At 41.1% G+C, this 27177-nt stretch overlaps 2 protein-coding genes across 2 annotated transcripts in view; both read right to left on the reverse strand.

Annotated features, from left to right (window-relative positions):
* Positions 1 to 1242, reverse strand: part of CA2H3orf20 (chromosome A2 C3orf20 homolog) — a 105408-nt gene extending 104166 nt beyond the window's left edge. Inside the window, exon 1 of the mRNA XM_043588213.1 lies at positions 1129 to 1242. The gene's annotated coding sequence lies outside the window, so the exon portion shown is untranslated. The remainder of the gene's footprint in view (positions 1 to 1128) is intronic.
* On the reverse strand, positions 125 to 26602 carry CCDC174 (coiled-coil domain containing 174). Its single transcript, XM_043588214.1, has 11 exons — positions 26476 to 26602; positions 23166 to 23270; positions 22374 to 22474; positions 17429 to 17487; positions 15185 to 15362; positions 11547 to 11642; positions 10428 to 10570; positions 9980 to 10074; positions 6779 to 6911; positions 4891 to 5037; positions 125 to 3804 (listed from the first exon to the last, which is right to left on the reverse strand). Exons 1-11 carry the CDS (start codon positions 26587 to 26589, stop codon positions 3506 to 3508), a joined length of 1470 nt encoding a protein of 489 aa, XP_043444149.1. The 5' UTR covers positions 26590 to 26602; the 3' UTR covers positions 125 to 3505.
* Positions 26603 to 27177: the final 575 nt, after the last annotated feature.

A 27177-nucleotide genomic window follows, 5' to 3' on the forward strand; every position in this document is an offset into this window, starting at 1 on the left:
ACCATCCTGCAGGCTGCACTATGGCTTTAAGAAGAAATAAATGATCCCACAAGTCTTTGGCAAATGTACGGCTAAACATAGCAGAAATCTCATGTATATGGATTTAAAGTTTCTCCTTTGGGAATTTTGCAAGCAAACAAAATGATTTATTTAGCCAATTCAAATGAACTGTATCAAAACACACAAAGGCCTGGAGGAAAGATTACAATGAAAACAAGTAATTCAAAGCAATTTCTGATCCAAAACATTCCGCTTAGCTCTACAAAGATATGAATAAGGTGTGGTCATGTTTTCTGACAGATTTCACTGCTCCTTGCCTTCAAGTGAAACACTGCCATAATATCTTGAATGCTTAACGTATGCCTGGAAGAAATGTTTATCAGTCCTTTAGCTGCTAATGGGAGGAGTAGGTGTGGTCAAACCATAAAGTGTATAAAAACAGATCATGTAGAGTTGTACTGTGCTGGACAGACAGTAGCCCTAGACACGTGTCTTTTGAGCATCTGAAATGTGGCTAGTATGACTAAGATCTAAAATTGTATTATGACTTGATACTGGATTCAGTTACTGGCAAACTTAAAAATGTTTGTCTTTTTGCAACAATGTGGATGTGTGAGTCTACTTTTTCCTGTATGTTTTATGACATATAAATACAGATCGAGTACTCCTGATGAAAACTTAGCATCTGAATTGAGATGTACCATGGGAGGATTTGCAGTTGATTTTGAACACTTGGTGTGAAAACAAATGTAAAATATTTCAATATTTTTTTAATATGGAGTGTTGAAATATTTTGGATATACTAAATAAAGTATACAATAAAATTAATTACACTTTTGTAATGTGGGTCCCAGAAAACTGAAAATGACAGAGGGCTCGCATCCTATTTCTATGGGGCAGTGCTGTTCTAGAGTGATCTGAAGTCTTGAGGACTTGAACGCCATCTGCTGGATACATGTGTACAAAACAGGCCCACAAGAACCGGTAAAACTAATTGTGTTAACACTTCAGCTCTGGGTCTGAAAAGGAAGAGGATGTTAACTGGGCTCATGAAACAACTACATGTATGCTAAGAGAGGATTAGAAATGTTTATATAGTCTTGAAATCCTAGAGGACATCCGACTTACAGTTATTAGTCGACAGTGACCATAAGCCAAAGAGCAGACTGCTTCGCCATCCACCCTAGGTTGGGCCATCCTGGGCAACGACGAAAGGTTATTTGGGGATCCTGCTCATGACCGCTACTCCCACAGGCCTGGGCTTACTGCTGTCTGGCTGGCCTTCCCGCCTGTTCTCCACAATCAGCTCTCAAGCTCTTCTGCTCTACCTCATAAACACGTTCTTTCCATTGTTCTCATTTGTCTATTGTTTTCGTTCTTCCCTTCCATTTTTTTGTTTTCTTAGGATTCCAGTGAACTATTATTTCTATTTTTTCTCTCTAGTATTCCAATTTTCCTTTTTTGTCCCTCTCCCTTTGTACTACAAGCTGTTTCAGTTGGTTTTGTAGCTTTAGTTCCTATGTTAAGGTCTTTGATTCATTTTGACAATGAGTTGGTTTTGTTTATGGTCTGAGTTGTGGGTCCAAATTCATTCTTTTGCATGCAGATAGTTGTCCCAAAATCATCTGAAGAAAATATCCTTTACCCCATTGGATGGCCTTGGCACCACTGTCAAAACTCAACTGACCACAGAAATAAGGATTTATTTTTGGACTCAACGCTAGTCCATGGGTCTAGGTCAGTACCGCACTGCTTTGATTCCTGTAGCTTGTAGTAAGTCTTGAAATGAGGAAGTGCGAGTCCTCCAACTTTGTTCTTTTTCAAGATTGTTTTGGATACTCTGCGTCTCTTCAATTCCATACCAATTTTAGGATCAGCTTATCAAGTTTTGCAAAAAATGTGACTGGGTCAGTTGATATTAAGGTATATTTTTTAAAAAGAAGTATTTGCCTGGGATGCCTGGGTGGCTCAGTCGGTTAAGTGTCTGACTTCAGCTCAGGTCCTGATCTCACGGTTCACGAGTTCAAGCCCTGCATGGGGCTCTGCACTGAGAGCTCAGAGCCTGGAGCCTGCTTCAGAGTCTGTGTCTCCCTCTCTCTCTGCCCCTCCCCCACTCACGCTGTCTCTCAAAAAATAAACATTAAAAAAATTTTTTTTGAAGAGGTATTTGCCTGATCAGGCTGACAGAATGACCCTTAGTAGGGCAGGCAACTTTGCCTTTGACATGGAGTTCAGAGGTTACGTTTCCAAGAATCTGGGATTTTCATCTAATACTATTTGATAACTGGGACAAGACTGAGAGCAGATGGCACTGGAGAAAGTGAAGCTAGAGCAAACATGAGCCTAAATAAACTGCCCTGAAGTCCCAGAGCTGCCATACGGATGCTACATGACCTTGGACAAGTCATTGACCTTCTCTGCACTGCAGTTTGCAATCTGTAATGAGAAGGGGGCATTCCCATCAATACCACTGAGACTATGTGCATCAGAGCCCCAAGAGTGCAGGCTCCTTCTGGTACCTGAAAGACCTGCTCTAGCACATTCCTACAGGGAGTCCTATGGGCCAACTCACACTGCTTGTCTGCAGCTGTAAAGACACGGAGGTGCAGCGGGCACAGGAAATGCTTCTGGAGCTCTGTTCATTGTTAGTAAAGACAAAGGGACCTCCCTGCCTCTTACTCCAGCTCAGGTCTATTCCAATCAGACTTCTGAGGTGACTTGGCTCCTGAGAGTGATAAGGGCCTACAGTGGATGCAACAGAGAGGCAGGCCCAGCTGAAAAACTAACCCTTAAGCTAAGAAGCATCTCACTCTCTGACCAGGCTGAGCAGCCTCCACATGTGCCCCAGGGACTCTACACACACTTACCGAATGCCCACTAGGCATGTGTGGTGACAACCATCATTTAGGATGGGATGACAAGATAAGTGACTTCACCCTCTACCTTTCTGGATTATGAAGTTCTCCTCTCTGGTCTTATTTCAAATGTTATTACTTAATAGTCCACCAGCTTCATGGTCCTCTTGGAGACTAGATCACTTTGCCCACACAGTGTCCCCTCATTTGCCACTTTGACAGCCTAACACACCTCCCGACAGATATGGAATTGATACGGAAGCTGAATCCTTGGAACAAAGAAAGCTGCACTCTAGTATCTGCAAAAGGAAAGGAATGGAACCCTTAAATCTAGGTAAGCCAAGGAAGTGGTTATGAAACAGGGTTACGAGATCTTCAGGGTCGTACATGACAGCTTACACATAAATCCAGAAGGACAGGGCTCCATATCAATTAGAAAAAAATGAACAGCCAAGTGGCCACAGAATTCCCATGGTACCATTCACTTTCTTCCTTGCTGACAGACGAATCCAACCTGAAGTCTGTGTCTTCCAGGGAAAGGACGGGAGGAAACAGGTACAATTCAGTCCCTAAAATTAAATTATCTTCCCCAATTTAGGAGAAGAAGGCACTATCCACAGTAGAGACCCAAATCAGAACGGTTTGGAAGTTCATGTCACTTGTTTGTAATATGATATCATATCGTCCAGAGTTTCAAAAGTGACTGTCGGGGCTCGTGGTGGGCTGCTGGGGGCAGGACTGGATGGTGGATGTGAAGAGCCAGTGTCACGACTCTGGCCAGAGCACTGTCCTGGGTCGCTCGGTGCAGCTGCAGCTCTGCTCCACGTCTCGCTACTGAGGGAAGCAGTTCTCTTTTGACCCACAAAGTAATCCGATGGTGGGGCAAACTCAGGATCTCTCTCAGCCCGGAGATCTGACTGCCTCTTCGACCAGAACCCAAAGGAAAACTCTAATAAAAATAAGAAAGAGTATCATTAGAAGTAAAGACCAAATCAATTGAATTTTTATTGTTATTACTTTTCGATTATTACATATACTTCTTAAATGCCAACGCCCATTCTCTGGAGGAGATAGCAAGGAAAGCAATAATATAATACGAGGTATATGTAAGGCCTACAAAAATATAAGGAAGCAGCAGGCTAAGCAAAGGGAGTGACTATTTCCAGATGGGGAAGATTCAAGGAAGGCTCTGGTGGAGAAGGCTGGTAGCTTCTGGAAGTATTGCCAAAAAGGCACTAAAATTACATCTGAGAGAGAAATACAGAAAAACCAAACACTCAAATCATTTGCTAGACATAATGTGGTACTTCACAACAAAATACAAATTTTGGCCTTTACTGAGTTTTAGAAGACACGAAAGTCCAAATCTAATTTGGCATTTCATCTCTATTTCTAACTAGCACTAACCAAATGCACTGGCCTATTTGCCTTTATTGAGTCTTGGATCTCATCAGCTCAAACAGGGTGAGCTAATGCACTACTGTAAAAATCTTGTTCAAAGAGGCATAAATCCTGGTCTCCTCCAACAAGAAGCTGCTGTGGGCATCATGGTACATTTACAGAAATAATTTATGGAAAAATCTGCATGACCCAACAGAACCATACGTGGATCCAGGTGAATCCTGTGGCATGCAGACTATTTTCAACTAAACGTAAAGGAGGCTGCTAAAAACACAGAGGACGTTGAAATACCAAACCTTGTAAGATTTTTAAAAGTGGCTCCTGAGAAAGGGCATTCCAAAGCTGTAAAGCCACATGAGGGTAGCACAAATTTTTAAAAACTTCCCCCAGTGCTTCTAAAAAAAATTGTCCTTTTGAAATGACCTGTTGTAGACCCTGGTCTTTTATAATCACACTTTCTAGTGTTCCTGTTTACAAACAGCTAGGGTCTGGGTACTGAGAAGAAACAGTTCAAAGATCTGGAGAGTTCCGTGAGCCTCAAAAGCCTCTACACTAAGACTCATGAGAATCACACTCTGAGATGAACTGGAAAAGTCTGTGCAAGGCCTGTTTAGAACCACCCCCCCCCCCTTACCTTTTCCTCTGTCCCACTCTCGGACATGCGGCACTCCTGGGCGGGTATCCTTCCTCTCCTGAACGATGACTTCCACTTTGCTACTCTGGGCAACAGTACGTGGGGTTGGCACAGCCTCTGGTTCTGGTGGCAAAGGCCCAATAACATCTATTTTTTTGCAAGAGAATAAGACATCACTATAATAAAACTTAAAGCTATTATTAAAATAAACATTAAATAGAACATGCTCATCTTGAGAGTAAAAGTAACAGCCAGTATTTAATGAGCACCTATCTTGGCCCAGGGAGTGAACTAAGTACCTTGTGTACAATAGTTTGTGTAACTCTTATAATAACCCTCATAAAGTCAGGGTTAGTATTCCTATTTTATAAATGAGGAAAATTAAGCTCAGAAATGCTACACAGGTAGAAAGTGACAAGAGCCAGGATCCGAACCCAGGTGGGATGGATTTCAAAGTCTCTGTGCTTCCCACTATGCCACCCTGCTTCCCCAGACCGACAACTGAAGGACCAGAAACCCCCAGTTACTCCACTAAAATAAGAGTCTCAGACAAAGCAAGAGAACTTGGGAGTGACAAAGAGCTGGGGTGTGGCAGCGGGCTGTAGGCTCTTCACCTTTGGCTAGATTTTAAAAGAAAGTGGATTTTTCAAAAAACACTGTGTGGCGCTCCACATCTTGTAGAGATGACAGATGTTCAGGAGTAGAGCAAAAAATAGAGAAACAATATGCAGAGCTTAACATATTACAGGAACATAGCATTTATACAAAACTAAACAGATGATCTTCCTATTCCTAAATGTTTCTTGTCTCCTTTCAAAGCTAAACTGAAGCTGTGTTCAGAATAGAAAATGGCCGATGGCTTAGCACAAGGCTTCCGTGTGAGCAGGAGAGGCTTGTATAACATGCTCCTGATACCCACAGTCACCTTTTTGTTTTGGGAATGGAACGCCCTGCCCCCAGTTTCAGTTAGAGATGTGGCCACCTCGCTAGACAGGCCATTCCCCAGGGGCCCCTGCAGCTGCATTCAGGCCAGTGGGTTGTAAATGCATGGTTGTGTGGGCCTTCCAATTCACATTCCTAAAGAAGCAACAGGTTCCTCTCCCCTCTTTCCCACTTCCCTAGGGCTGGACCATGAACAGGTGGTAGGGAGCAAGCTTCCACCCTGCAGGTAGAGCATCACTCTAGGAACGGCAGAAGCAGGAAAACAGGAGGAAGCTGGGGACTGGGTGACCATGTGGGGCAGAGCTACTACCTGCCTAGACACCCACCACCTCCAAAGGATTAAAACCAAAAATAGACTTCCAGCTCGTTGGAGCCAGTCCATGCAGGAGTCTCAGGAATGGCAGTGAAGCCCAGACTAGGGTAGCTCATGCAGCAAGCAGAAGCCTTCAGGGACACAACATGCCATGTGGTGTTTCCACGTGTTGTGACAGTCCTTTCAGAAGCTGTCTATACTCGTAAATTCTTTCCTTTCTTACGTGACTTTGTGAATATATTTCTCCTTTAAAATAAATTAATGCACAATAACCAAAAAAACTTATAGCCATAGCAAAAGAAACCAAGTCTAAAACGTGTGTGTACAACAAAACTCTATCTTAAAACATCTCTGCTCTAAGTGAAGTCTCGTTTACTAAGCCAGGCCCTTCTATGAAGTAACACAATGTCCTGTTCGTTAATATTCTTGTCTGTATAAAAAGATTCTTTCGAGTGTCATTCTGCACCACGTGGATTATAAAAAACTGCTCCTGGCAGTACCCCAAAGGTACCCTGCTTGCTTAGAGAATAAAACTAAATGGCTCATTTCCAGATTGTCAGTCCTGTTCACTGAGACATCAGTGGAACTAAAGATTTTCCTTTTGAAGTTCAGACACAATGAGCCACGATATACCTTTGTTTTCTTCCTCTGCTCCATCTTCTTTTGACTTTTTCATCTTTTTTTGTCGGAGTTTAGCAAGCCTTGCTTCTAACATAGCCTTTCGCTTTTCCTTTATGTTCTCTCGTTTTGTTCTCTGATCTGTTGTCTGAATATAACAGAAAATTAGAAATATACTGTATATCAAATTCACAATATTTCTTCTCAAATTAAAATTATTAAAAGTGAATTTAAAGGATTAAATATTAATTTCATCTTAAAAAACAGACTAATTAATTTCAGGCCACCACTAGGCAGCTAGCCTTGAGCTCTTCAAAACACAGACCTAGGAGGCCCTCTTATACAAGCCCTCTGGCAGGTTTTCTAAGTTTAGCGAGTGTTCACAGAGCGCCCTGGAATGCTTCACATTCAAGGAAACCAACCAATTCTGTTCTACTCCTTAATCCCTTAAATAAATCCCTTAAATAACTCTCTATTTTCTTACCCAGGCCACTCTAAAAGTACCATATTTAAAACCAAATTTAAAACATCAAAGTTATATAAGTTAGTTCTAAGCAGCTATAATTTTAAAGTCTGGAACACCAAAATAGAATAGCAACTACATTCATAAAACTATAATAGCATTCTGATACTGATAAATAATAGTTTATTGATAAAACTGTCACTATTTGCAGAAGACGGGATGTTATATATAGAAACCCTAAAGACACCAACCAAAAAACTGTTGGAACTAATAAATGAATTCAGTGAAGTTGCAAGATACAAAAGCAATATACAAAAATCTGTTATGTTTCTATACGCCAGTAACAAACTATCAGAAAAAGAATTAGGAAGACATTCCCATTTATAATTACATCAAAAAGAATAAAATGCTTAGGAATAAATTTAACCTAGGAGGTAAAAGACCTGTACTCTGAAAACCATAAAGTAACAATGAAAGAAACTGAAGAAGACACAAAGAAATGGAAAAATATAGCATGCTCATAGACTAGAAGAATGAATATTAATAAAACATCCATATTACCCAAAGCAATCTACGATCCAATGCAATCTCTATCAAAATTACAACAAGTGTTTTTCACAATAGAACAAACAATGCAAAAATTTGTATGGAAACACTAAAGACCATGAATAAGCATTCTTGAGAAAGAAAAAAAAAAACTGGAAGCCTCAGACTCCCTGATTTCAAACTATATTACAAAGCTATAGTAATCAAAGCAGTTAGGCACTGGCATAGAAACAGACACAAAGATCAGTGGAACAGAAAAGAGAACCCAGAAATAAAGCCAAGCATACACAGTCAATTGATTTATGACAAAGGAGCCAATAATATGCAATGGGGAAAAGACAATCTCTTTAATAAATCATGTGAGAAAAAAGGAACAGGCAGGTGCAAAGAGTGAAACTGGACTGGTATCTTACACCATATACAAAAATTAACCCAAAATGGACTAAAGACTTGAACACAAGACTCCAAACTATAAAACGTCTTGAAGAAAATATAGGCCATAAGCTCCTTAACATCAGTCTTGGCAATGACTTTTTGGATCTGACACTAAAAGCAAAGGCAAGAAAAGCAAAAACAAACAAGTGGGACTATATCTAACTAAAAACTTCTGCACAGCAAAGGAACCCATCAACAAAATGAAAGACAACCTACTGGATGGGACATATATTTGCAAATCATATTATCGGATAAGGGATTAATATATACATTAAAACAGTCCGATTAAAAAACAGGCAGAAAATTTGAACAGACATTTTTCCAAAAATACATACAGATGGCTAACAGACACATGAACAGATGCTAAATATCACTGATCATCAGGGAAATGCAAATCTAAAACCATAATGAGCTTTCATCTCGTACCTATTAGAATGACTATTATCAAAAAGACTAGAAACAACAAATGTTGGCAAGGATGTAGAGAAAGGGGAACACTTGTGCATTGTTGGTAGGCACGTAAATAGGTGCAGTCACTATGGAAAACAGTATAGAGGTTCCTCAAAAAATTAACCATATGATCCAGTGATTCCAGTTCCGCTTATTTATCTGAAGAAAATGAAAATGCTAACTCAAAAAGATATCTGCATCCCCATGTTCACTGCAGAATTATGTACAACAGCCAAGACATGGAAACAACCTAAGTGTCCATCAATGGATCTACGGATACAGAAGGGGTGGGAGGAATGGAATATTACTCAGCCATAAAAAAAGAAGTATATTTTGTCATTTGAACCAGATGGATGGACCTTGAGAACATTATACTAAATGAGATAAGTCAGACAGGAAAAGACAAATACTGCATGATCTCACTTAATATGTGGAATCTAACCCCCTTCCCTAAGGAAAAAAAAAACAAAGACAAATATAAGCTTATAGATACAGACAACAGATTGGTGGTTGACAGAAGTGAGGGTAGGGGGTGGACAAAATGGGTGACAGGAATCGAAAGGTATTTAAACTTCCACTTATAAAATAAGTAAGTCATGGGGATGTAATGTAAAACATGGCAATCACAGTTAATAATACTGTAATGCATATCTGAACGTTGCTAAGACAGTACATCTTAAAAGTTCTCATCACAAGAAAAAAAATTTTGTAACTATGTATAGTGACAGATAGGAACTAAACTTAATGTGACAATCAATTTGCTATATACACAAATACTGAATAAGTATATTGTATACCTGAAACTAACATAATGTTATGTGTTAATTATACATCAATTAAAAAGTAATAATACAGTATCTGATTTATGGCCACAATATTTACTAATTATCAGAAATATTAATCTTTAATAAAATGGAAAGTTTATTTAATGTACTTTTATCCATCACTGCTCTGAATATTAACTATTAAATAAATATTTTTTAAAAAAGGCTGGGGCGCCTGGGTGGTTCAGTTGGTTAAGTGTCCGACTTTGGCTCAGGTCATAATCTCATGGTCCGCGAGTTGGAGCCCCGCATCGGGCTCTGTTCTGACAGCTCAGAGCCTGGAGCCTGTTTCAGATTCTGTGTCTCTCTCTCTCTCTCTGACCCTCCCCCATTCATGCTCTGTCTCTGTCTCAAAAATAAATAAACGTTACAAAAAAAATTTTTTTTAAAAGGCCATTTTGAGTATCAATTTAAAAAATAGACCATTTCCATAATATGGTCCAACAAGAAACAAACTGCTCTCAAATACTTAACATCAATTCTGAATTTAATTTTTACCTGTTCACGTAGCATCTCTAATGTTTTCATCTGCTTGTTTCTCAACTCTTTATCTCGGGCAAAGGCAAAATATCCAACACCAAGTTGCCGGGCCTCTGAAATAAGTCACAATTTTTCAGAAGATTAGAGTTCCCTGATTAACAAATTAGAGTCAGGCTAAATTTCCAATGAAGGCAAAAAGAAATGCAGTAATATTTGACACAAGTTTAAGAAAAAAGGCAGCTAAGCCAAAAAGATCTCCTGCTTATGATTAGCAGGCCCTCTGTTAGAAAGATATTCCCAACAAGAGTATTTTTTAGGCTATAAAGCAAACAAAGGGGATATTTTCAATTTCGAAATCAGAATCTTTTATTTCTATGTAAGAGCTACAGCTTTATGAATATTTCTCTTTATGCTTGCCATTAGTTCAAAAAAAAAAAAGATTTAAAAAGCTGCAAGATGATTATACCATTTTCACGAATGTCTTCATAATGTATGGGCCCCATCGGCCTTTTCAAGGCCTCTCTTTCTTCTTCCTCCCATTGCTGGCGCTGAAGTTCTTTTCTCATATCTTCAGATAATAAGGTTTTCTCATTAGCAGGACTAACGAAACTAGTAGGGGGACAGAGCAAAGCTATATTTAGGTAAGAGCTGTGAGACAGCAATACTTCAGTTCAGTAAGCTGGATCATGGACAAGTAATTCTAGCTGATAAGGTAATTCCTTACAGAATTTTCTGACCCACAATACCACTGGGAAACTGCAAAAACTGTTTTCATCTTTCTTTAATTAAGCAGCTGACTTGTTACATTAGTGCAACAGAATCTTGCCTCAGCACTTGAGACAAACCACTTTCCTTCCCATCCCCTTCTGGGCTAAAGGGGAGGAAGAAGCCAGGGCCTCGGCTGCATGGTCAGCTGCGTAACACTGCAGCCAGGCAGTGTCTCCTGTCCCGTGTCAGGCGGCTCAGGGCTCCTGCACTTCCTTCCTTGTGCTGAGCCCAGGCCGATCTGAACCTGAAGGACTTGGACAAGGTGGACTTTCCACATCAAAACTGCCCTTGGTGAGGGGAATTTTATCCCCTGGAGTGTACTGGCAAGTTATCTCTTAGATGTCTCTGGCCCTAAAGGAAAAAATCCAGCAATAAGGCCCTTGCTTCAAAATGCAAAAATTAGTATAAAGAAAAAGTTAATAAGCTAACCACCTCCGTGCTCTCACTTGCTATGGGATAACCAAGTATATATTGCTAAATATCTTTCTCCACAAAGGTTTGTTTGTTGGTTTGGGCTCATTCTATATTTTTAACTCTGATAATCAGACACCCTTCCAAGTAAACAGATATAGCTTCCAACTCATCCCTTTCAGTGGCTACACAATATGGATGATCAACTATTCAGGTTGTTCCCTGAGTGTGGATTATGTGTGTGTGCTAACCATAGAAGAGTTCTTCAGCAAATATTCTTACGCATCAAGAAAAAAACCTTCTTACTGGACCATCAAGACAATGAACTAAAAGCAGCCTCACCCATAAAACAATCCCTATGTCTACATTTCAGACCTGGGCAGAGGTTTGCATATCACATACTTACAGCCTCCCCTGAAGATTTTTATCCATCTCCAGCAGATCCGGCAAATCCTTTTTCATACAGCGGCGAGATCGCCCTAAAGAATCCACATAATCCACCCTAAAATAAAAGTGAAAACATGTGAAGAAGGCTTTGTACATGACATATGGTTCCTTAAGTTACAGACTAGGTGCACAGTAAAAAAGTAATGTAAGCTTCACTACCAAGAAAACACTCTCAACCCTGAGAGACCATAACCACGGATAAGAACGTTTTTTTTTTTTTTAAGTTGACACACAATAAGCTCATTGTGCCCTCTGTTAAACCTTAGTTTTAGAAAATGCAGAAAATGATTGATCATATATGTCTGTGATTTAATACAAGGGTGCCTGGTGGCTCAGTCGGTCAAGCATCCGACTTCGGCTCAGGTCATGATCTCACAGTTCATGAGTTGGAGGCCCACATCGGGCTCTGCACTGACAGCTCAGGGCCTGGAGCCTGCTTTGGATTCTGTATCTCCCTCTCTCTCTCTCTGCCCCTCCCCTGCTTGTGTGCACGCTCTCTTGCTCTCTCCCAAAAATAAACATTTAAAAAAATAAATAAAATAAAAACACCCCACACAGAGCCTTGCTGCAATACCTCAGAACTTCCTTCAGTCTGGTTTAGACAATTCCACATATTTTACCAGCATAACTTTGCTCTGTACCATGCTCAACCTGCTCATTTTCTCAGTCTTTGCAAACCTGACTTTTTATTCTTTCTTTTACTTCTTCTAATTGGTACAGCTCCTTCCAATTAGAAATTTCTCAAGTCAGGATTACTATGAGGACTCATTAATTAGGAGGAAGCCAAGCAACACACATTTTGTACTGCAAAAGCAGCTCAGTGGTGGGCTAGTCTATTATCTTTTACTTTTAGTTCCGCTTTCTTTAGCTTTGCCCAAACCAGACAGAAGTTACAGTCAGGGGAACCAGGCAGACATCAAGGCAAAACGAAATACTCCTACTTCCAACAGGAAATATGGACGGATTTTCATGGAAAACATTTCAACTGCCTTATGATGCAACAGATTTATTGTTTAATTATGGGCAAGGAATTGCCTATAGCCTTTAGCAGGGGGCTAAAAACACAGAAAGGGGTCAGTACTGCTGGTGCAACTCAAGATCAGAGTCTCATGTATGTGGCTCTGCTTTTGTTGGCAATTTCTTTCCTCTTACACGTGCTGATTCCAATTGTTAGCCCATGACTTGAAAACTGAATGTCTGGGAATCTATTACTATAGTCCTGACGCTGATTGCTGTGAGAAATAAAACCTCCAACTGCAGAAAGCAGTTTCTTTCTTCCTCCCTCCCCCCTCCACTTTTTTTAATGAATAGAGAAATAAAATCATCTAGCCAGATGGTCTGAGTAATTATTTACAGTATTTTTGCGGAAAGACTTTCCACCACCTGGAACTTAACTACCAAAAGGATTTTACAAGTAGCTACAATTCTGGAGCTTAATTTAAAAACAAAAAAAGTGTCAGAACTGCTTGCGGTGCGTCTTCCTTCACCATATGGTGGCATGTGACACCTTCAATTGCCCTCCAAACTCTTCAAATCACTGACAAATTGCTAGTAATCATACAAGCATTAGGAAGAAAAAAAAAGACATTAAACCTTTCAAAGGAGATGAGATTTCTGCTATGAAAAGCAATCATAGGCTATTCTGTTTCTGGAGAAGGTCTCTAAAATGTACAGATCCCCTCAAAACAGAAGTGGCAAGACAGTAGTCAGCAAGTGCTCTATGTAATCAGCAATCACTGAACAAGCTCCAGGAAAACAATTACTTGAGGTACAAGAGTAATATGGCAGGGCTCAGAGTCATGGCATCTTCAAAGCGCTCTCAGGGAGAGTTAAGGCCCGTGCCCATGAAACGCTTCCTAACATCAGCAGGGAGGATATAAGAAGTACCAAAGTTTTGCCTCGAATTTTTTTTCTAGTAACGAGGCCAGTTGTGTGTCAATAATAAAGAGAAGCTAAGACCCAAAGGAGTTGGAAGCATATCTAAGTGCTACCAGATTTCAGGTGAGGGAGAAATCGCTCATACTGGAAACGATGAGGAAAAGCATCAGAAGAGACCACGTCGTATGTGCTTCTCTTTGGGTTGCTTTTAACAAGTATGCAGCCAGAAAACCTAGCCCAAATGTAAGTTTTTAGAAAGCAGATAACATCTGTTCTATCCCAATGTCATGTTATTTCCAGACAACGTGGACACCCTCGGTAGTATGAAGATGTGAGGTCCCTGCAATCCTCAGTAGCCGGACCTGCTCTCTTAAGCTCACCAATGACTCCTACCGACGGGGCCAAGAGCTGACAAAAGGTCAGCAAGTGCTGCAAACTATCCTGAGCGGTTCCCAACAAAGATCCCAATAATGAGGATATTTGAGCCTGGAAGAGAAGGTGGGCAGGCTCTGCACTGGCAAGAGGGTGGGCAGGCGGGGTTATTCTCAAGACAGTTTTACAGCATCAGTGCAGCTCTATGCAATTTTAACCACGTCTGAACAAGTTTGCAAACACAGTCTTCAGTAGAGAAAATCTTTAGAAGGGACTTTTCATTCTGGTCTCTTTACTTATTGACATATTGGTCTCATAGGGAAAAGACTAGTTTGCTTCCCCATCATTCACGTACACGTAGGTAAAACTTAGAATAATTTCAATAAAAGCTTACAACATGTGTGCTTCTACTCCACAGAGCAGTTTCTTGGGTAGCTTAATATACTCTTACTTCCTGAAGGGAGTTTAAGGCAAACAATAAGGAAAACCAGGTTTCGTTGTTTTACAGGTGAGGAAACTGAGCCTCAGTGAGGATGGAACTTGATCAAGGTCATACTGCCAGTGAAAGACCTGCTATGCAGGTCCGAGGTCCACAATGCCTACACGACACTGCCAGAAATGCCCCAGCCAGAGTCCTGCCTGCCTTTTTCTGTGGAAATGAAGATCACCACCAGCTGGACAGTGACTCTCCACAATGCCTGAATAATGACCTGGGCAGTAGCCCAGGTAAGAAAGGAATACGCTTCTGTCTAAACACTTCCACATCAGTCAAACAGGTGTATTAATGCCTTTTGCACCTGACTCGGTCTTGTTAATTATTTCTTCTTTGGAGCCACTGTTTCTGTAAATCCAATCTTTTTTTTTTTTTTTTTAATTTTTTTTTTTTCGACGTTTATTTATTTTTGGGACAGAGAGAGACAGAGCATGAACGGGGGAGGGGCAGAGAGAGAGGGAGACACAGAATCGGAAACAGGCTCCAGGCCCTGAGCCATCAGCCCAGAGCCCGACGCGGGGCTCGAACTCACCGACGGCGAGATCGTGACCTGGCTGAAGTCGGACGCTTAACCGACTGCACCACCCAGGCGCCCCTCTGTAAATCCAATCTTAAAGGAAAGAGAGGAAGACTGAAGAGAAATGTTTTGATAGCATCCAAACAAAATCACTTTCAGAAAGTAAACACGAGTCAGGGCTCCTGACCGGCTGTCGGTGGAGTATGTAACTTTTGGTCTCAGGGTCATGAGTTCAAGCCCCATGTTGGGTGCAGAGCTTACTTAAAAAAAAAAAAAAAAAAAAGTAAACACAAGTCTGAGAATGTCAACATGACCAATTAATGTCATTATCACCAACCATTCTTCACCGGGGTCCTGGGGAGGAGGTATATCTTTTTCAGAAAGATTTTCTTCATCATCGTCTCTTTCTCCTGCCTTCCTACAATCTCTGTTGGCACCAAACACCTCCATCTCTTTGTGTTTGTCTATGATCTTCTGTGTGAAATCCACAAGGTACATATCCTCCGCTTCTTCATCTAAGACATAAAAATCAATATTCAGATTTTTGACATTCTTTTCAAAGATGTAAACCACATATGGAATTGATATGAAGCAGTCACATTCACCAGTGGGCGGCTACACTCCCCCTGGATGGCTCACTAGTCGATGCATCCGCCACCCCCGCCACCCCCCGCAAGTTTACAAAGACACAGAGCCACTGCGGGATCTAACCGTGGAGCTGCAAATGTGCCATCAGAAACACATACCACACTAAAAAAATCTTAAGAGTCTAAAGTCTTCTGTTGCCTCGTCAATACAATGAGTGAGCAATATGGTCTCAGAATGTAACTTTAAGATAAAACCACGTGATTTCGAAGAGACTCATTCACCCAATGACATAATATAGAAGCAGGACTGCATTTCTCATGTCGCCAGACCAGAGCAACAGACCTGTGTTACTACATGTAGCTCCCCAATCAAGGGGCTATATTATTACCAACCTTAATTATACTGTTGTGGTATGGTGTTTTAAGGGTCATAATATAGGGAAAAGAAGTCATCTGAATTCTTTTCAATGCAATTAACACCACTTTCAGGCAAGGCATGGTGCCAGGATCTGTAGTGCATACAGAGACGGGTAAGACCTATGGCTTATAATATGCTTGAGCTAAAACATATCGCTGAAAGTTAAATAGCAACCCGTGACTTTCATTCAATTTAACCCAAGACAGTTGAAATACTCACAAATAACATTTACATTAAGTTTCACTATGCTGAATTTTCTCTGAGGTTTTTGAGTACAGGATTAAGCTCTATGGAACAGGTATTAGGTTCCCTGTTACCAGGTACCGTTGTTAACCCCCAAGGTACAGTGGAGAATAACTGAGGCTCCAAAACTTAACTTGCCCAAATATCCAATATGCCTATCAGGCCTATCAGGTCCCACCATGCTGGACAGAACCAAATCCCCAGGTCCACAGGCACAGTCCTTTGACCTGATTTCTATATTAACGATACAAGTAAAGTCTGAATTAAAAAAAAAAAAAGACTAATTTTTTTTTTAAGCCACAAAATAACTCACATGGGAAAGAGATGTACTTTCTCAGAGTGGAGTTCTAAGACCACATAACAGTGAGGCCTCCTGGTTAATGGACACCCTGCTGCTTCATCAAAAGGAAGACACAGCCTCTCCCCATGTCCCCTAGCTTTGAGAGTGCCTACCTCTCCCGTGCTGGGCTCCCCGCCAGGCAAGGAACATGCCTCTGCTGTCTGGAAAGAGGGAGTTTGGCTGTGTGGGCAGCCAATGACCAAGGTTCAGGCCCTGCCTCTTCTCCTGCTGCCCCACTGCCCCCTTTCCCAGCCCATCAGGCCCAGCCATACTAGTCTGTCTGCCAACACTAGCCCTCTCCTCTCTCTACTGATCTTCTCTCACCAGTCTACCCTGCAGAATCCCTTTCTCCAGCTCTCCAAAGCCTTTGAGATCCTATTAGAGCCTACCTTCTCCCTAAAGACTTCCTCACATGCCTTTTGGCAATGAAAAATGCAGTGCCTTGTAAAATCTCTTCTACTGCTATCTAATAGTAAGGCTGGGCGTTCCTTCTCTGGCGGGGAGGGGGTATGGGGAAAGGGGGATCTTCTTATTATTTTAGAAGCAATTACAGGCACATCACAGAAAAAAATAGAAAATAGGGACAAGGAAACCTAACTCCAACACCCTGATATACCTATAATTCCCCTCAGTCATTTTTTAATATAGGTAGAATCGTTTCTAATTGTAGCCTATTTAGACCTCATTTCCTAACTTTGCTTTGTTCTGCGTGCCATTGTCCTCCACTGATGACAATCCCCTTGAGGACCAAGAAGAGAATCTGGCTCATGCTACCCTTGTTTGTCCCCTCATAGCACCTAACATGTGGTGCACACTGGACAATCAGAGATTACTGTGGATGTATTTTCCCGTCCCTGTGCTGGCTCAGAAGGTAATGCATGTTATTTCTTAAATCTCTCCCCGTACTTAAGGTTATTTTAATAAATAATGAAATACCACAGGGCTATATGAGTTACAGAAAATAAAGAAGTATAAATAAATTATTGTATTTACCTATAAAGTCTCCTTTAGTCATTTTTTCATATAATTTGGCTTTTTCTTCTAATTTCTCCCTAGGAGAAAAAAAAGACAAGTATTAGAAATGGTCTTACGCCTGCTACTCGTGTGAAGGCTGCCTGACTGCTGCAATCTGCCAGGAGGCCCAGTCTGGCGATGAGGCTGAGCTGACCACCCCACCCTAAGGGGACCCTCAGACCCAGCCACTCCTGATTGCCAACTTCATGTAAGTTCCATGAGGACAAGCCCCATCTTTCTCTTATTAATGACTATATCCCAGTGCCTAGAACAATACCTGGTATATAGTAAATTCTCAATCAGTATCTGAAAATAAATAATGAATTAAGATTCCAAAGGCAAACTAAGTTAAATACCAAAAAAAGAAAGAGGTGTCTAAATAAAAACATTTTCTATGTGCAACCTTCTAAAGGGATCACCATATTCAATGCACACCCTTTGCATTACTGTTTTAAGGCACGAGTCCCTGATCATCTGTGGCTCATTAGGCTTCTCTAAGGGAGCTAAAGATCAACTTCTTAGAAGTCTGTTAAAATATGATGCATGAATACATCATACATGTATTACACAGAGCATGAATAATTTATTCATGACACAGCTAATAAAAAACAAACATCAACCCTGGTATTTCAATAAAGCAGCCTCACTGGTCACGTTAATTCTGGTGACATTTACTTTTTAGTGGACACAGACTTAGTAAGATGGCTGGCAATTCCTTATTTTAGAAATACTTAATGATGGTAAAGAGAAGTCCCAAAGAAGTCATGTGTGCTTTTGCTTGCGAAGAATCAATCACACTTAATCATAAAGGAAAATTTCACTTCTAATGGCATCCCGAGACAATAAAGTCCCTTGGTCACATGGCTGTGTGCTCTGGAACAAATTACTTCACCTCTCTTGTACCCCACCCCACCCCCAGTTCCTAAATCTGTAACAGATGAAAAAAACAGCACTGCCTCTTAGGGTTGTCATGGAGAGTAACTAGATCGCACACGGAAAGCATGCCATCAGGTACGTCATCTGCATCTTCGTCATCTAGGTCAGCAAGATTCCTCTCCCATTTTATGCATTCCTTCAACAAGTACTTCCTCCAGGCCTCCTCTATGCCAAGCACTGTTTCCGTAACGAGGACTCTATTTCGGAGGGGGCTTAACGTAGTAAGCTGTGTCATCAGAGAATCTTACTGTCTTAATGAAAATAAAACCTAAAAAATTTTTAAAAAACAAACCACAGGGGCGCCTGGGTGGCGCAGTCGGTTAAGCGTCCGACTTCAGCCAGGTCACGATCTCGCGGTCCATGAGTTCGAGCCCCGCGTTGGGCTCTGGGCTGATGGCTCAGAGCCTGGAGCCTGTTTCCGATACTGTGTCTCCCTCTCTCTCTGCCCCTCCCCCGTTCATGCTCTGTCTCTCTCTGTCCCAAAAATAAATAAACGTTGAAAAAAAAAAATAATAAAAAAAATAAATAAATAAAAAAAAATAAAAAACAAACCACAAAAAAACAGGTGTGAGGATAGAGTAACCAGGAGGACACTAGGCTAGAAAGGGTAGCCAGGGGAAACCTCTCTGAAGGTGACATTTGAGCTAAGGCTTACAGAGCAAGAAGCCAACCATGAGAGGATCTTGGGGAGAAAGCAAGTGAGACAGAGGAAGGAGGAAGTAGGAATGAGCTTGATATGTTCAAGCAGAGATCACAATGGTGGAGGATGCTGAGCAAAGGAGAGGAGGGCACAAAATAAGAACAGAGAGAGGCAGGTACAAGAACGCATGGGAGGGGCACCTGGGGGACTCAGTTACGTGTGCAACTCTTGATTTCAGCTCAGGTTGTGATCTCACAATTCATGGGATTGAGCCCTGTGTAGGGCTCTGCACTGGAAGCACTGAGCCTTCTCAGTGGGAGTCTCTCTCTCTCCTTTCTCTCTGCCCATCCCCCACTCCCCCAGCACACACGGGCACTCTCTTTCTCAAAAAATAAATAAATACACTTAAAAAACAAACAAACGTGGGAAAGCGTAAGAAGCCTGGATGCAGTGTAACAGAAAGATGGCAGGAAGAGTCTCCAGATGAATAACAGAGATCAAGGAAGATGTCAGAGAAATGGCCACCACTGGATTTAGTAGATGAGGAAGTCATTAGAGACTTTAAAGAACAATTTCTTCAGTCAAGTAAGAAAGATGGAATTCAGAGGGCAAGAGTATGGGACACTTATCTGGAACAACTATGTGCCAAACACTATGTATCTCCTTTAATGAATTCCCTACAAAGCTCCATGAGCTGAGTATTAACCACCTCACCTCATAGATAAGGAACATCTCAATGGAGAAGTAACTTGCCTAAGGTCTTACATCCTCAAAGGACTGTCCCTGCCCATCTTGAGCTCTGGGGAGACTCAGAAGTCCTGTAGACCAAGGACAGACTTGACTCTTCATAAGCACAAAGAAGCCAAAGTATTATGTAATAGGTTACTGGATAAAAAAAAAATCACAAAGTACCCAGGAAAACTCTTGTTATATACAGTAAATAACAAAGGATTATGGCACCTTTCAACAAATTAGAATTCTGAGAATATTCCAGTAGGGTGAGAAAGATGTCTCAAAAATTAACATATGCTATGTCTGCTGGGAACAGGTCAAACACTAAGAAAAACAATTCCCCAAATGCGCTAATATTCTGCCTCTTTTTTTCAAACCCAGAAGAGCTGAGTAATCTTAGCAACTACTGTTTCCAAGTGCAGAGTTTTTATTACGCAATAGATCCAAAAGCACATGAGTCATGACAGACATTCAAACTTGGGATTCCCTCTGAGTATAGGGTGACACTGTAAATAACGAAGAGTTCTTCTTTACAGAAGAATGCCAGCTAACAAATGGAATGAAAAAATAAAAATGGAACGAATGAATTAGAAAATCATCACTTTGAAATCACCAGTCTAACAACTGTGAAGTCACAAGGTTCCACTGGGTGGAAATATGTTGGTGAACAAGATATTCATAGTCTCAGAGTTGCCCTCCTTAGATTATTATTAGTTACAAATGGGACAGAGACCTTTATGGTGAAAAAATCTATCTTAACCAAGTGATCAAAGTTCATCACCAATAATAACTCGAACTGACATTGTGATCCTCCTGCTGTGATCCAATGGGAAGGACACACCGCCTACATCTTATTCTTACCAAAAGCAGTTAATGAGACTCTAATCAGATTGTGGGACACTGCAGACACAAGCCTGGACTCACCAAGAACAGTAATGGCACAACAGACGACAAAAAGGCATGGGAATTATTCTAGATTAAAAGAGACTAAAGAAATAGGACAACTGGGGTGCCTGGCGGGATCAGTTGGTAGAGCATGCAACTCTTGATCTCAGTCATGAGTCTGAGCTCCATGTTGGGTGTAGAGATTACTAAAAAAATAATTTTAATAAAAGGAAGAAAAAAGAAAGTCATTCTATATACAAAATCTCTCCATCTTTAAAAAAAAAAAAAAGAGGGGTGCCTGGATGGCTCAGTCAGTTGAGCACCCGGCTCTTGATTTCAGCTCAGGTCATGATCCCAGGGTCAGGGATCAAGCCCTGCATCAGGCTCCCTGCTGAGCATGGAGTCTGCTTAAGATTCTCTCTCTCTCTCTCTCTCTCTCTCTCTCTCTCTCTCCCTTTGCCCTCTCCCCTGCTTACACCCTCTCTCAGAAAGAAAGAAAGAAAGAAAGAAAGAAAGAAAGAAAGAAAAGAAAATGACAGATTAAATGGAATGTGTGATCTTTGAATTCTGAATTAAAACAAAACAAACTATAAAGGATTTAACTGTGCCAGGATAACTGGTAAACTCGGACTATAGATCATATCGTATATAATACTATTTTATCAGTGTTAAATTTCTTGGGTATGATAGCACTATTGTGGTTATGTAGGAGAATATCCTGTTCTTAGGAGATACATGCTGAAATATTTTGAGGCAAAGTATCATGACGTTTAACAAAGTTTCTCTGCAACACACACACACACACACACACACATACACACACACACACCAGAGACAGAGAGGAGCCAAAGCAAATGTGGAAAGACATTAATTGGTAAACCCAGGTACTGTATTCTTTTTTTTAAATATGTATTTATTTTTGAGAGAGAGAGACACAGAGTGTGAGTGGGGAAGGGGCAGAGAGGGAGGGAGATACAGGATCTGAAGCAGGCTCCAGGCTCTGAGCTGTCAGCACAAAGCCCAACTCAGGGCATGAACTTACAGACCACAAGATCATGACCTGAGCTGAAGTCGGATGCTTAACCGGTTGAGCCACCCAGGCATCCTTTCAATTAGCCTGTTGCTTTGAAGTTTTTCTTTTTTTTTTTTTTTTTAATTTTTTTTCAACGTTTATTTATTTTTGGGACAGAGAGAGACAGAGCATGAACGGGGGAGGGACAGAGAGAGAGGGAGACACAGAATCAGAAACAGGCTCCAGGCTCTGAGCCATCAGCCCAGAGCCTGACGCGGGGCTCGAACTCCCGGACCGCGAGATCGTGACCTGGCTGAAGTCGGACGCTCAACCGACTGCGCCACCCAGGCGCCCCGCTTTGAAGTTTTTCAAAATAAAAAGTTAAAGGGAAAATTCAGTTTCGAAATGCTAACATCATAACACCTAGTAGCCCAGAGCCACACCTTCCTAGGGACATTTCTTCAACACTTGTTGATAATCTTAGTGCCTAACAAAGGCTCAAAGTTGGATTCTGTTTCATGTTCCAAATGGAGGCTATGTCTTATCTTCTTATACGATTACAAATGATATTATTTTTAGAGGCTATTTTATATTTTTGTAGTATTTGACTGAAAAGATGACAAAATTAAACCTATAAATTCAAAAGTGTGAAGTGGAACTCTCACTTCTTTGCTTGGGTAACACCAAGGGCAACTACATTTATCAGAGTTTAACTCTACCTTGCTTTGTCTAAAGTCTTCTGTTCCTCAATCTTCTGTTCTGCATCCTTCTCAGCTCTATTTGTAACTCCTACATTCTGTTTGCTCCAGATACTTGGTTTCTGCAGCATATTAATTTAAAAAGACAAAACAGAAATACCAAATGATTGCAAAAAATCTCTACTTTTATACATCAGAAGAAAAAAACAGATTAGATCTTATGGATCAATGGAGAAAACTAGATCTTCTGACAGCCAACCTATGTCAGGCAAATAAACTATACAAGGAAAAGCTGGAGGTGGAAAAAAAAAAAAAAAGTCCTAAATTATTTAAAGAATTCCTTTTACGCGACTGCACATTTATCTTTTATCTCCTGAATGACTGCAACTTAACTCAAGAGACTCAGTAATACAAATAATAAGTACCATTACCTGTAAAATCGGAAAACCATTCACAACTCTTAAAGATCTTGGTATTTTCTGCTATATTACTGTATTATCTAATTGTTTCTCTCTGTTTGGATTTATAATACCTATGTAGCTGATCTTCCATGAACAGGTACAAAACCACTTATTAGAGCATGCACTTTTCCAAAAGAAGTGCTAAAGAATTACATACAACATTATAATGGGCTTTTAAATGCTCTAATTTCTATTTTAATATAATATATTTTATGTGGATGTTCAGCTACAAGATAGGGATTTTCCCTGAAATTTTATATGTAGCAGAGACCAGGAGACTTTCAAAAAATCTAATTATGGCATAATTCCCTCATGTTTGGAATCAATGGAGATAACTAGATCTTATTTTTACCTTATTAGTTGTTTTTGGTTTTCCCAAAACTCCAGAATCTTTTAGAAGTTTTTCTTGCTTGAATTCTTCTTGTTTTCGGAAGAGTTCAGCCTTAAGGTCTACCAACTAGAATAAAACCAATAAGCAAACAAAAACGATGGGTTAGTTCTAATGAGTGACCAGATTTCCAAGTTACTGTAATTCTCAAAGCAAGATTTAAAGTTCCTATAAACAGACAAAAATGAATACAAAATTAAATATAGAATCCAGTGCAAACTAAGTCAAGTCATAATGCATTCCAGCTCTGTTGGAGACGTATTTCTACTCTAACCTTCAACACTGGGCAAGGGGCGGGTAATTACTCAAAAGTAAATGAAGTTTGCATCTATTAGATTCAGACTGAATTAACAACACTAAACACCTTCTCTCTGACTGATACTGTAATCCCATAAAATCATCACAACAATTTATTATTTCTGCAGAGAAATGTCTTCAGCAACTATCCGAGTAATGAAGAGCAGGATATAAACATGAAATAGAAACACTTCTGCCTCAGTTACAATCTAATAAAAAAGGTAACTTATAATACCAGTAAGATGTAATAAATGACTTTAAAAGTGGAATAAGGGGTGCCCGGGTAGCTCAGTCCATTAAGGTTAAGCATTAAGGTTAACTGTCTGACTCCTGATTCGGCTGAGGTCATGATTTCAGGATTGTGAGATAGAGGCGTGACCGAGCCCCAAGTCAGGCTCTGTACTAAGTGTGCAGCTTACTTAAGACTCCCTCTCTCTTTAAATGTTTGTTTATTTTTGAGAGAGTGTGGGGGGGAGGGGGAGAGAGAGAGAGAGAGAGAGAATGAATCCCAAGAGGGCTCTGTGCTGATAACAAAGAGCCCGATGTGGGGCTTGAACTCCGGAATTGTATGATCATGACCTGAGCCAAAGTCTGATACTTAACTAAGCCCACCCAGGTACCCCTCTCCCCCCCCGCCTCAAAAAAAAAAAAAAAAAAAAAAAGAGTGGAAGAAAACAGGGGCACCTGGCCAGCTCAGTCGGAACATATGACTCTTGATCTCAAGGTTGTAAGTTCAAGCCCCACGTTGTGTATAGATTACTTAAAAAGTCTTTAAGAAGAAAAAAAAAGTGGAAGAAAATAGCATAAAATTTGAGCTGCAGGAGCATTTCCTGCTGTCCAGAGTGGTCAGAGACAGCTTTGAGTTGAGCCTTAAAAGACAGGAAAGGGGCACCTGGCTGGCCCAGTCAGAGGGGTGTGCAACTTTTGATCTCAGTCAGGGTCATGAATTCAAGTCCTACACTGGATGTAGAGATTACTTAAAATAAATAAGGGGCACCTGGGTGCCTCAGTTAGTTAAGCATCCGACTTTGGCTTAGGTCATGATCTTGGGGTTCATGAGTTCAAACCCTGTGTCAGGCTCTGTGCTTACAGCTTGGAGCCTGAAGCCTGCTTTGGATTCTGTGTCTCCCTCTCTCTCTGCCCCTCTCCCCCCAAAAAAATAAACATTAAAAAAATTTTTTTTAATAATAAATAAAATTTTAAAAAAAGATATGCAAGATGTCAACAGCTGGAAATAAAGTGGACTGAGTGAATGAAAAGAGCTCCAAGCTTATGTATGTTTTAGAAACTGCAAGTTTAGCTCAATCACAGGGTTCAAGAACAGGAAAGGCCAGGGCAAAGGGAACAGGGCAGTTGGGTGAATATCCATGCCTATCTCTCACTATACCAATCACTAGTGTCTACTTTGCAAAGAAAGATATAACGACAGTTTCCATTTTAAAGGTCCAGATACAGCTCCCTATACACATGGGCATTTTTTTTTAATGCTTAGAGAAAGCATGCACGTGCACATGAGAGCAAGGGGGAACAGAGAGAGAGAGAGGGGGACAGAGAGAATCCCAAGCAGGCTCCATACTTGGGGCAGAGCCCCACGTGGGGCTCAATCTCAGGACTGTGAGATCATGACCTAAACTGAAAATCAAGAGTCAGAAGCTTAACCGAATGAGACACCCAGGTGCTTCCACGTGGGCATTTATCAACAGGATACTTATAAAGCATCACAGATTGACTTTTAAGGGGAATCAAAATGAGTTCAAGGATTTCTATTTTGGAAGACATCAGTTTAAAAGCAGCCTTGGCAGGGATTTAATGCTAAAGGAAGTGTCATCCCAGAACCTAATAATCTAAGCTTTTAAACACAAAAACTTTACAGCCTCTTCTTCTAAGCCTTCTTAACCACCTCCATTTTCTAGCCATACATTTTCCTATTCTGTGACTACTTTTGAATTTTAAAAAGAAGATGCTCTGAAAACTGTCCATCCCAGAGAACATTCCTATTATGGTTACTGCTAATTTTAACCTGTCAGGATAGAATAACTTTATTATTTATACTTTTTTTGCTCTTTTTGCTCAAACATACTAACTAGCACTAAAGTTCAATATCAGACAAGGAAAAAAGACTCAAATATTGGCACACATAGAAGTTTTCCTTTGCACTTCCTTTGCATCCTAATACTCTGCAGTAAATTGAAGATTAAATCAAATATTAGGCAATTTTCTCTGATGTAACAGAAAAGGCAACAGCTTTGGAGACAACCAGATTGAGTGAGCCAGTTCTATCACTAAGAATTCTGTATGTAAACTGGGGAAAGCCACTTTGCCTTAAATGGGCCTCAAAGTTATCAGCTATAAAACCGGGATATTAATAGCACCTACTTTCTAAAGCAGCTGGGTGAATTCAACGAGATAGTGCACAGAAACGTCAGAGCAGGTTTTCTTCTTAGAAGTAGCTAGTTTAACAAAACTACGTCCTGTTAGAGCTTACAACTCGCAAGCACCGCAACCTACGGGTGCATTAACAACTGTTTAGTTCCTGGTCAGGGGACGCTGGGCGCTCTCGGATCCAGGGGAATAAGTCACATTCTCTCATGTTCTGGGAGGACCTTGCTGGTCTCTGGACTGGAAAAGAAAGGAGGAAGGGGAATGTGTCTGCACAGCAAGCACTGGCCGGGGTTCCTCTCCGACCACGGAGGGAGACACGACTGGCAACGAGGCCTGGCCCGGTTGTCGCAGAAGAAGGGCAAGGACGTTCTTAAAGGGGAAAAGATATCAGGTTCAGGTCCGTATCGAAGGAGGGAATCCCGGTCCGGGTGTACGTCCGAGGGGAGAACCCAGTAAGAAAGTTGGGCCGGGTCCCCAACTGAAACAAGCCAGGTTCGGGTTCCTGTTTGCGGGAAAGCCACACAAGGTCGAGATTATTGTCTAGTGGAGGTGAGGAGAACTCGGAGCCCCGGAGCATCACCGTACCCGCACTCACCGAGGAGGCAGTAACGTCCAAAGGCTTTTTCCTCCGATCCATTCTGGCGCCAGAGGCTCCCAGCGCAAAGCGGACAAGCACCGACGCCCTCCCGCAGGCCTCTAACGCCTGCATCCGGCACAACCGGAAGTGCTGTTATAATAGAGAGGAAAAGTTTGCGACGCCGGCGCCATCTTGGAAGGGTCAGATGTTGTGCCTGGTGTGCCTGCCACCATTTTGAGAGGGTCAAAGAAGCCCACTGTTAAGCTAAGGCCATCTTGAAGAGAGAGGAAGGTAACAAGGGCTAGTGTTGGCGCCATCTTGAGAAGGACGGAATGTGGCTTTCAGGATGATGGACGCCATCTTGAATGGGGCGGATTGGGTGCTGGGATGGCGCCATCTTGGGGAGGGCACAGTGAGCACAAATGTTCTTCCTTTTGAAAAGAAAGGTGGGCTGGTAAGGACTGGAAAGATCTAAATGAAGACCTGCTGTACGACTGGCACTGTTTGGTGCTTCTTACACTTTAACTTATTTCTCACAAAAGCCATATGTGATACGGATTATTATATTAATCTTGGTAGAAATAACAATAATAGCTAACATTAATACAGTGCTTATTATATACCACTTTACATATTTCAGCTGTTTTGGGTCACCTGGATGGCTCAGTAGGTTTAGCGTCCGACTCTTAATTTCACCTCAGATCATGATCTCAGGGTTGT

Source organism: Prionailurus bengalensis, chromosome A2 (assembly GCF_016509475.1).
Source record: "Prionailurus bengalensis isolate Pbe53 chromosome A2, Fcat_Pben_1.1_paternal_pri, whole genome shotgun sequence".
NCBI classification, from domain to species: Eukaryota; Metazoa; Chordata; class Mammalia; order Carnivora; family Felidae; genus Prionailurus; species Prionailurus bengalensis.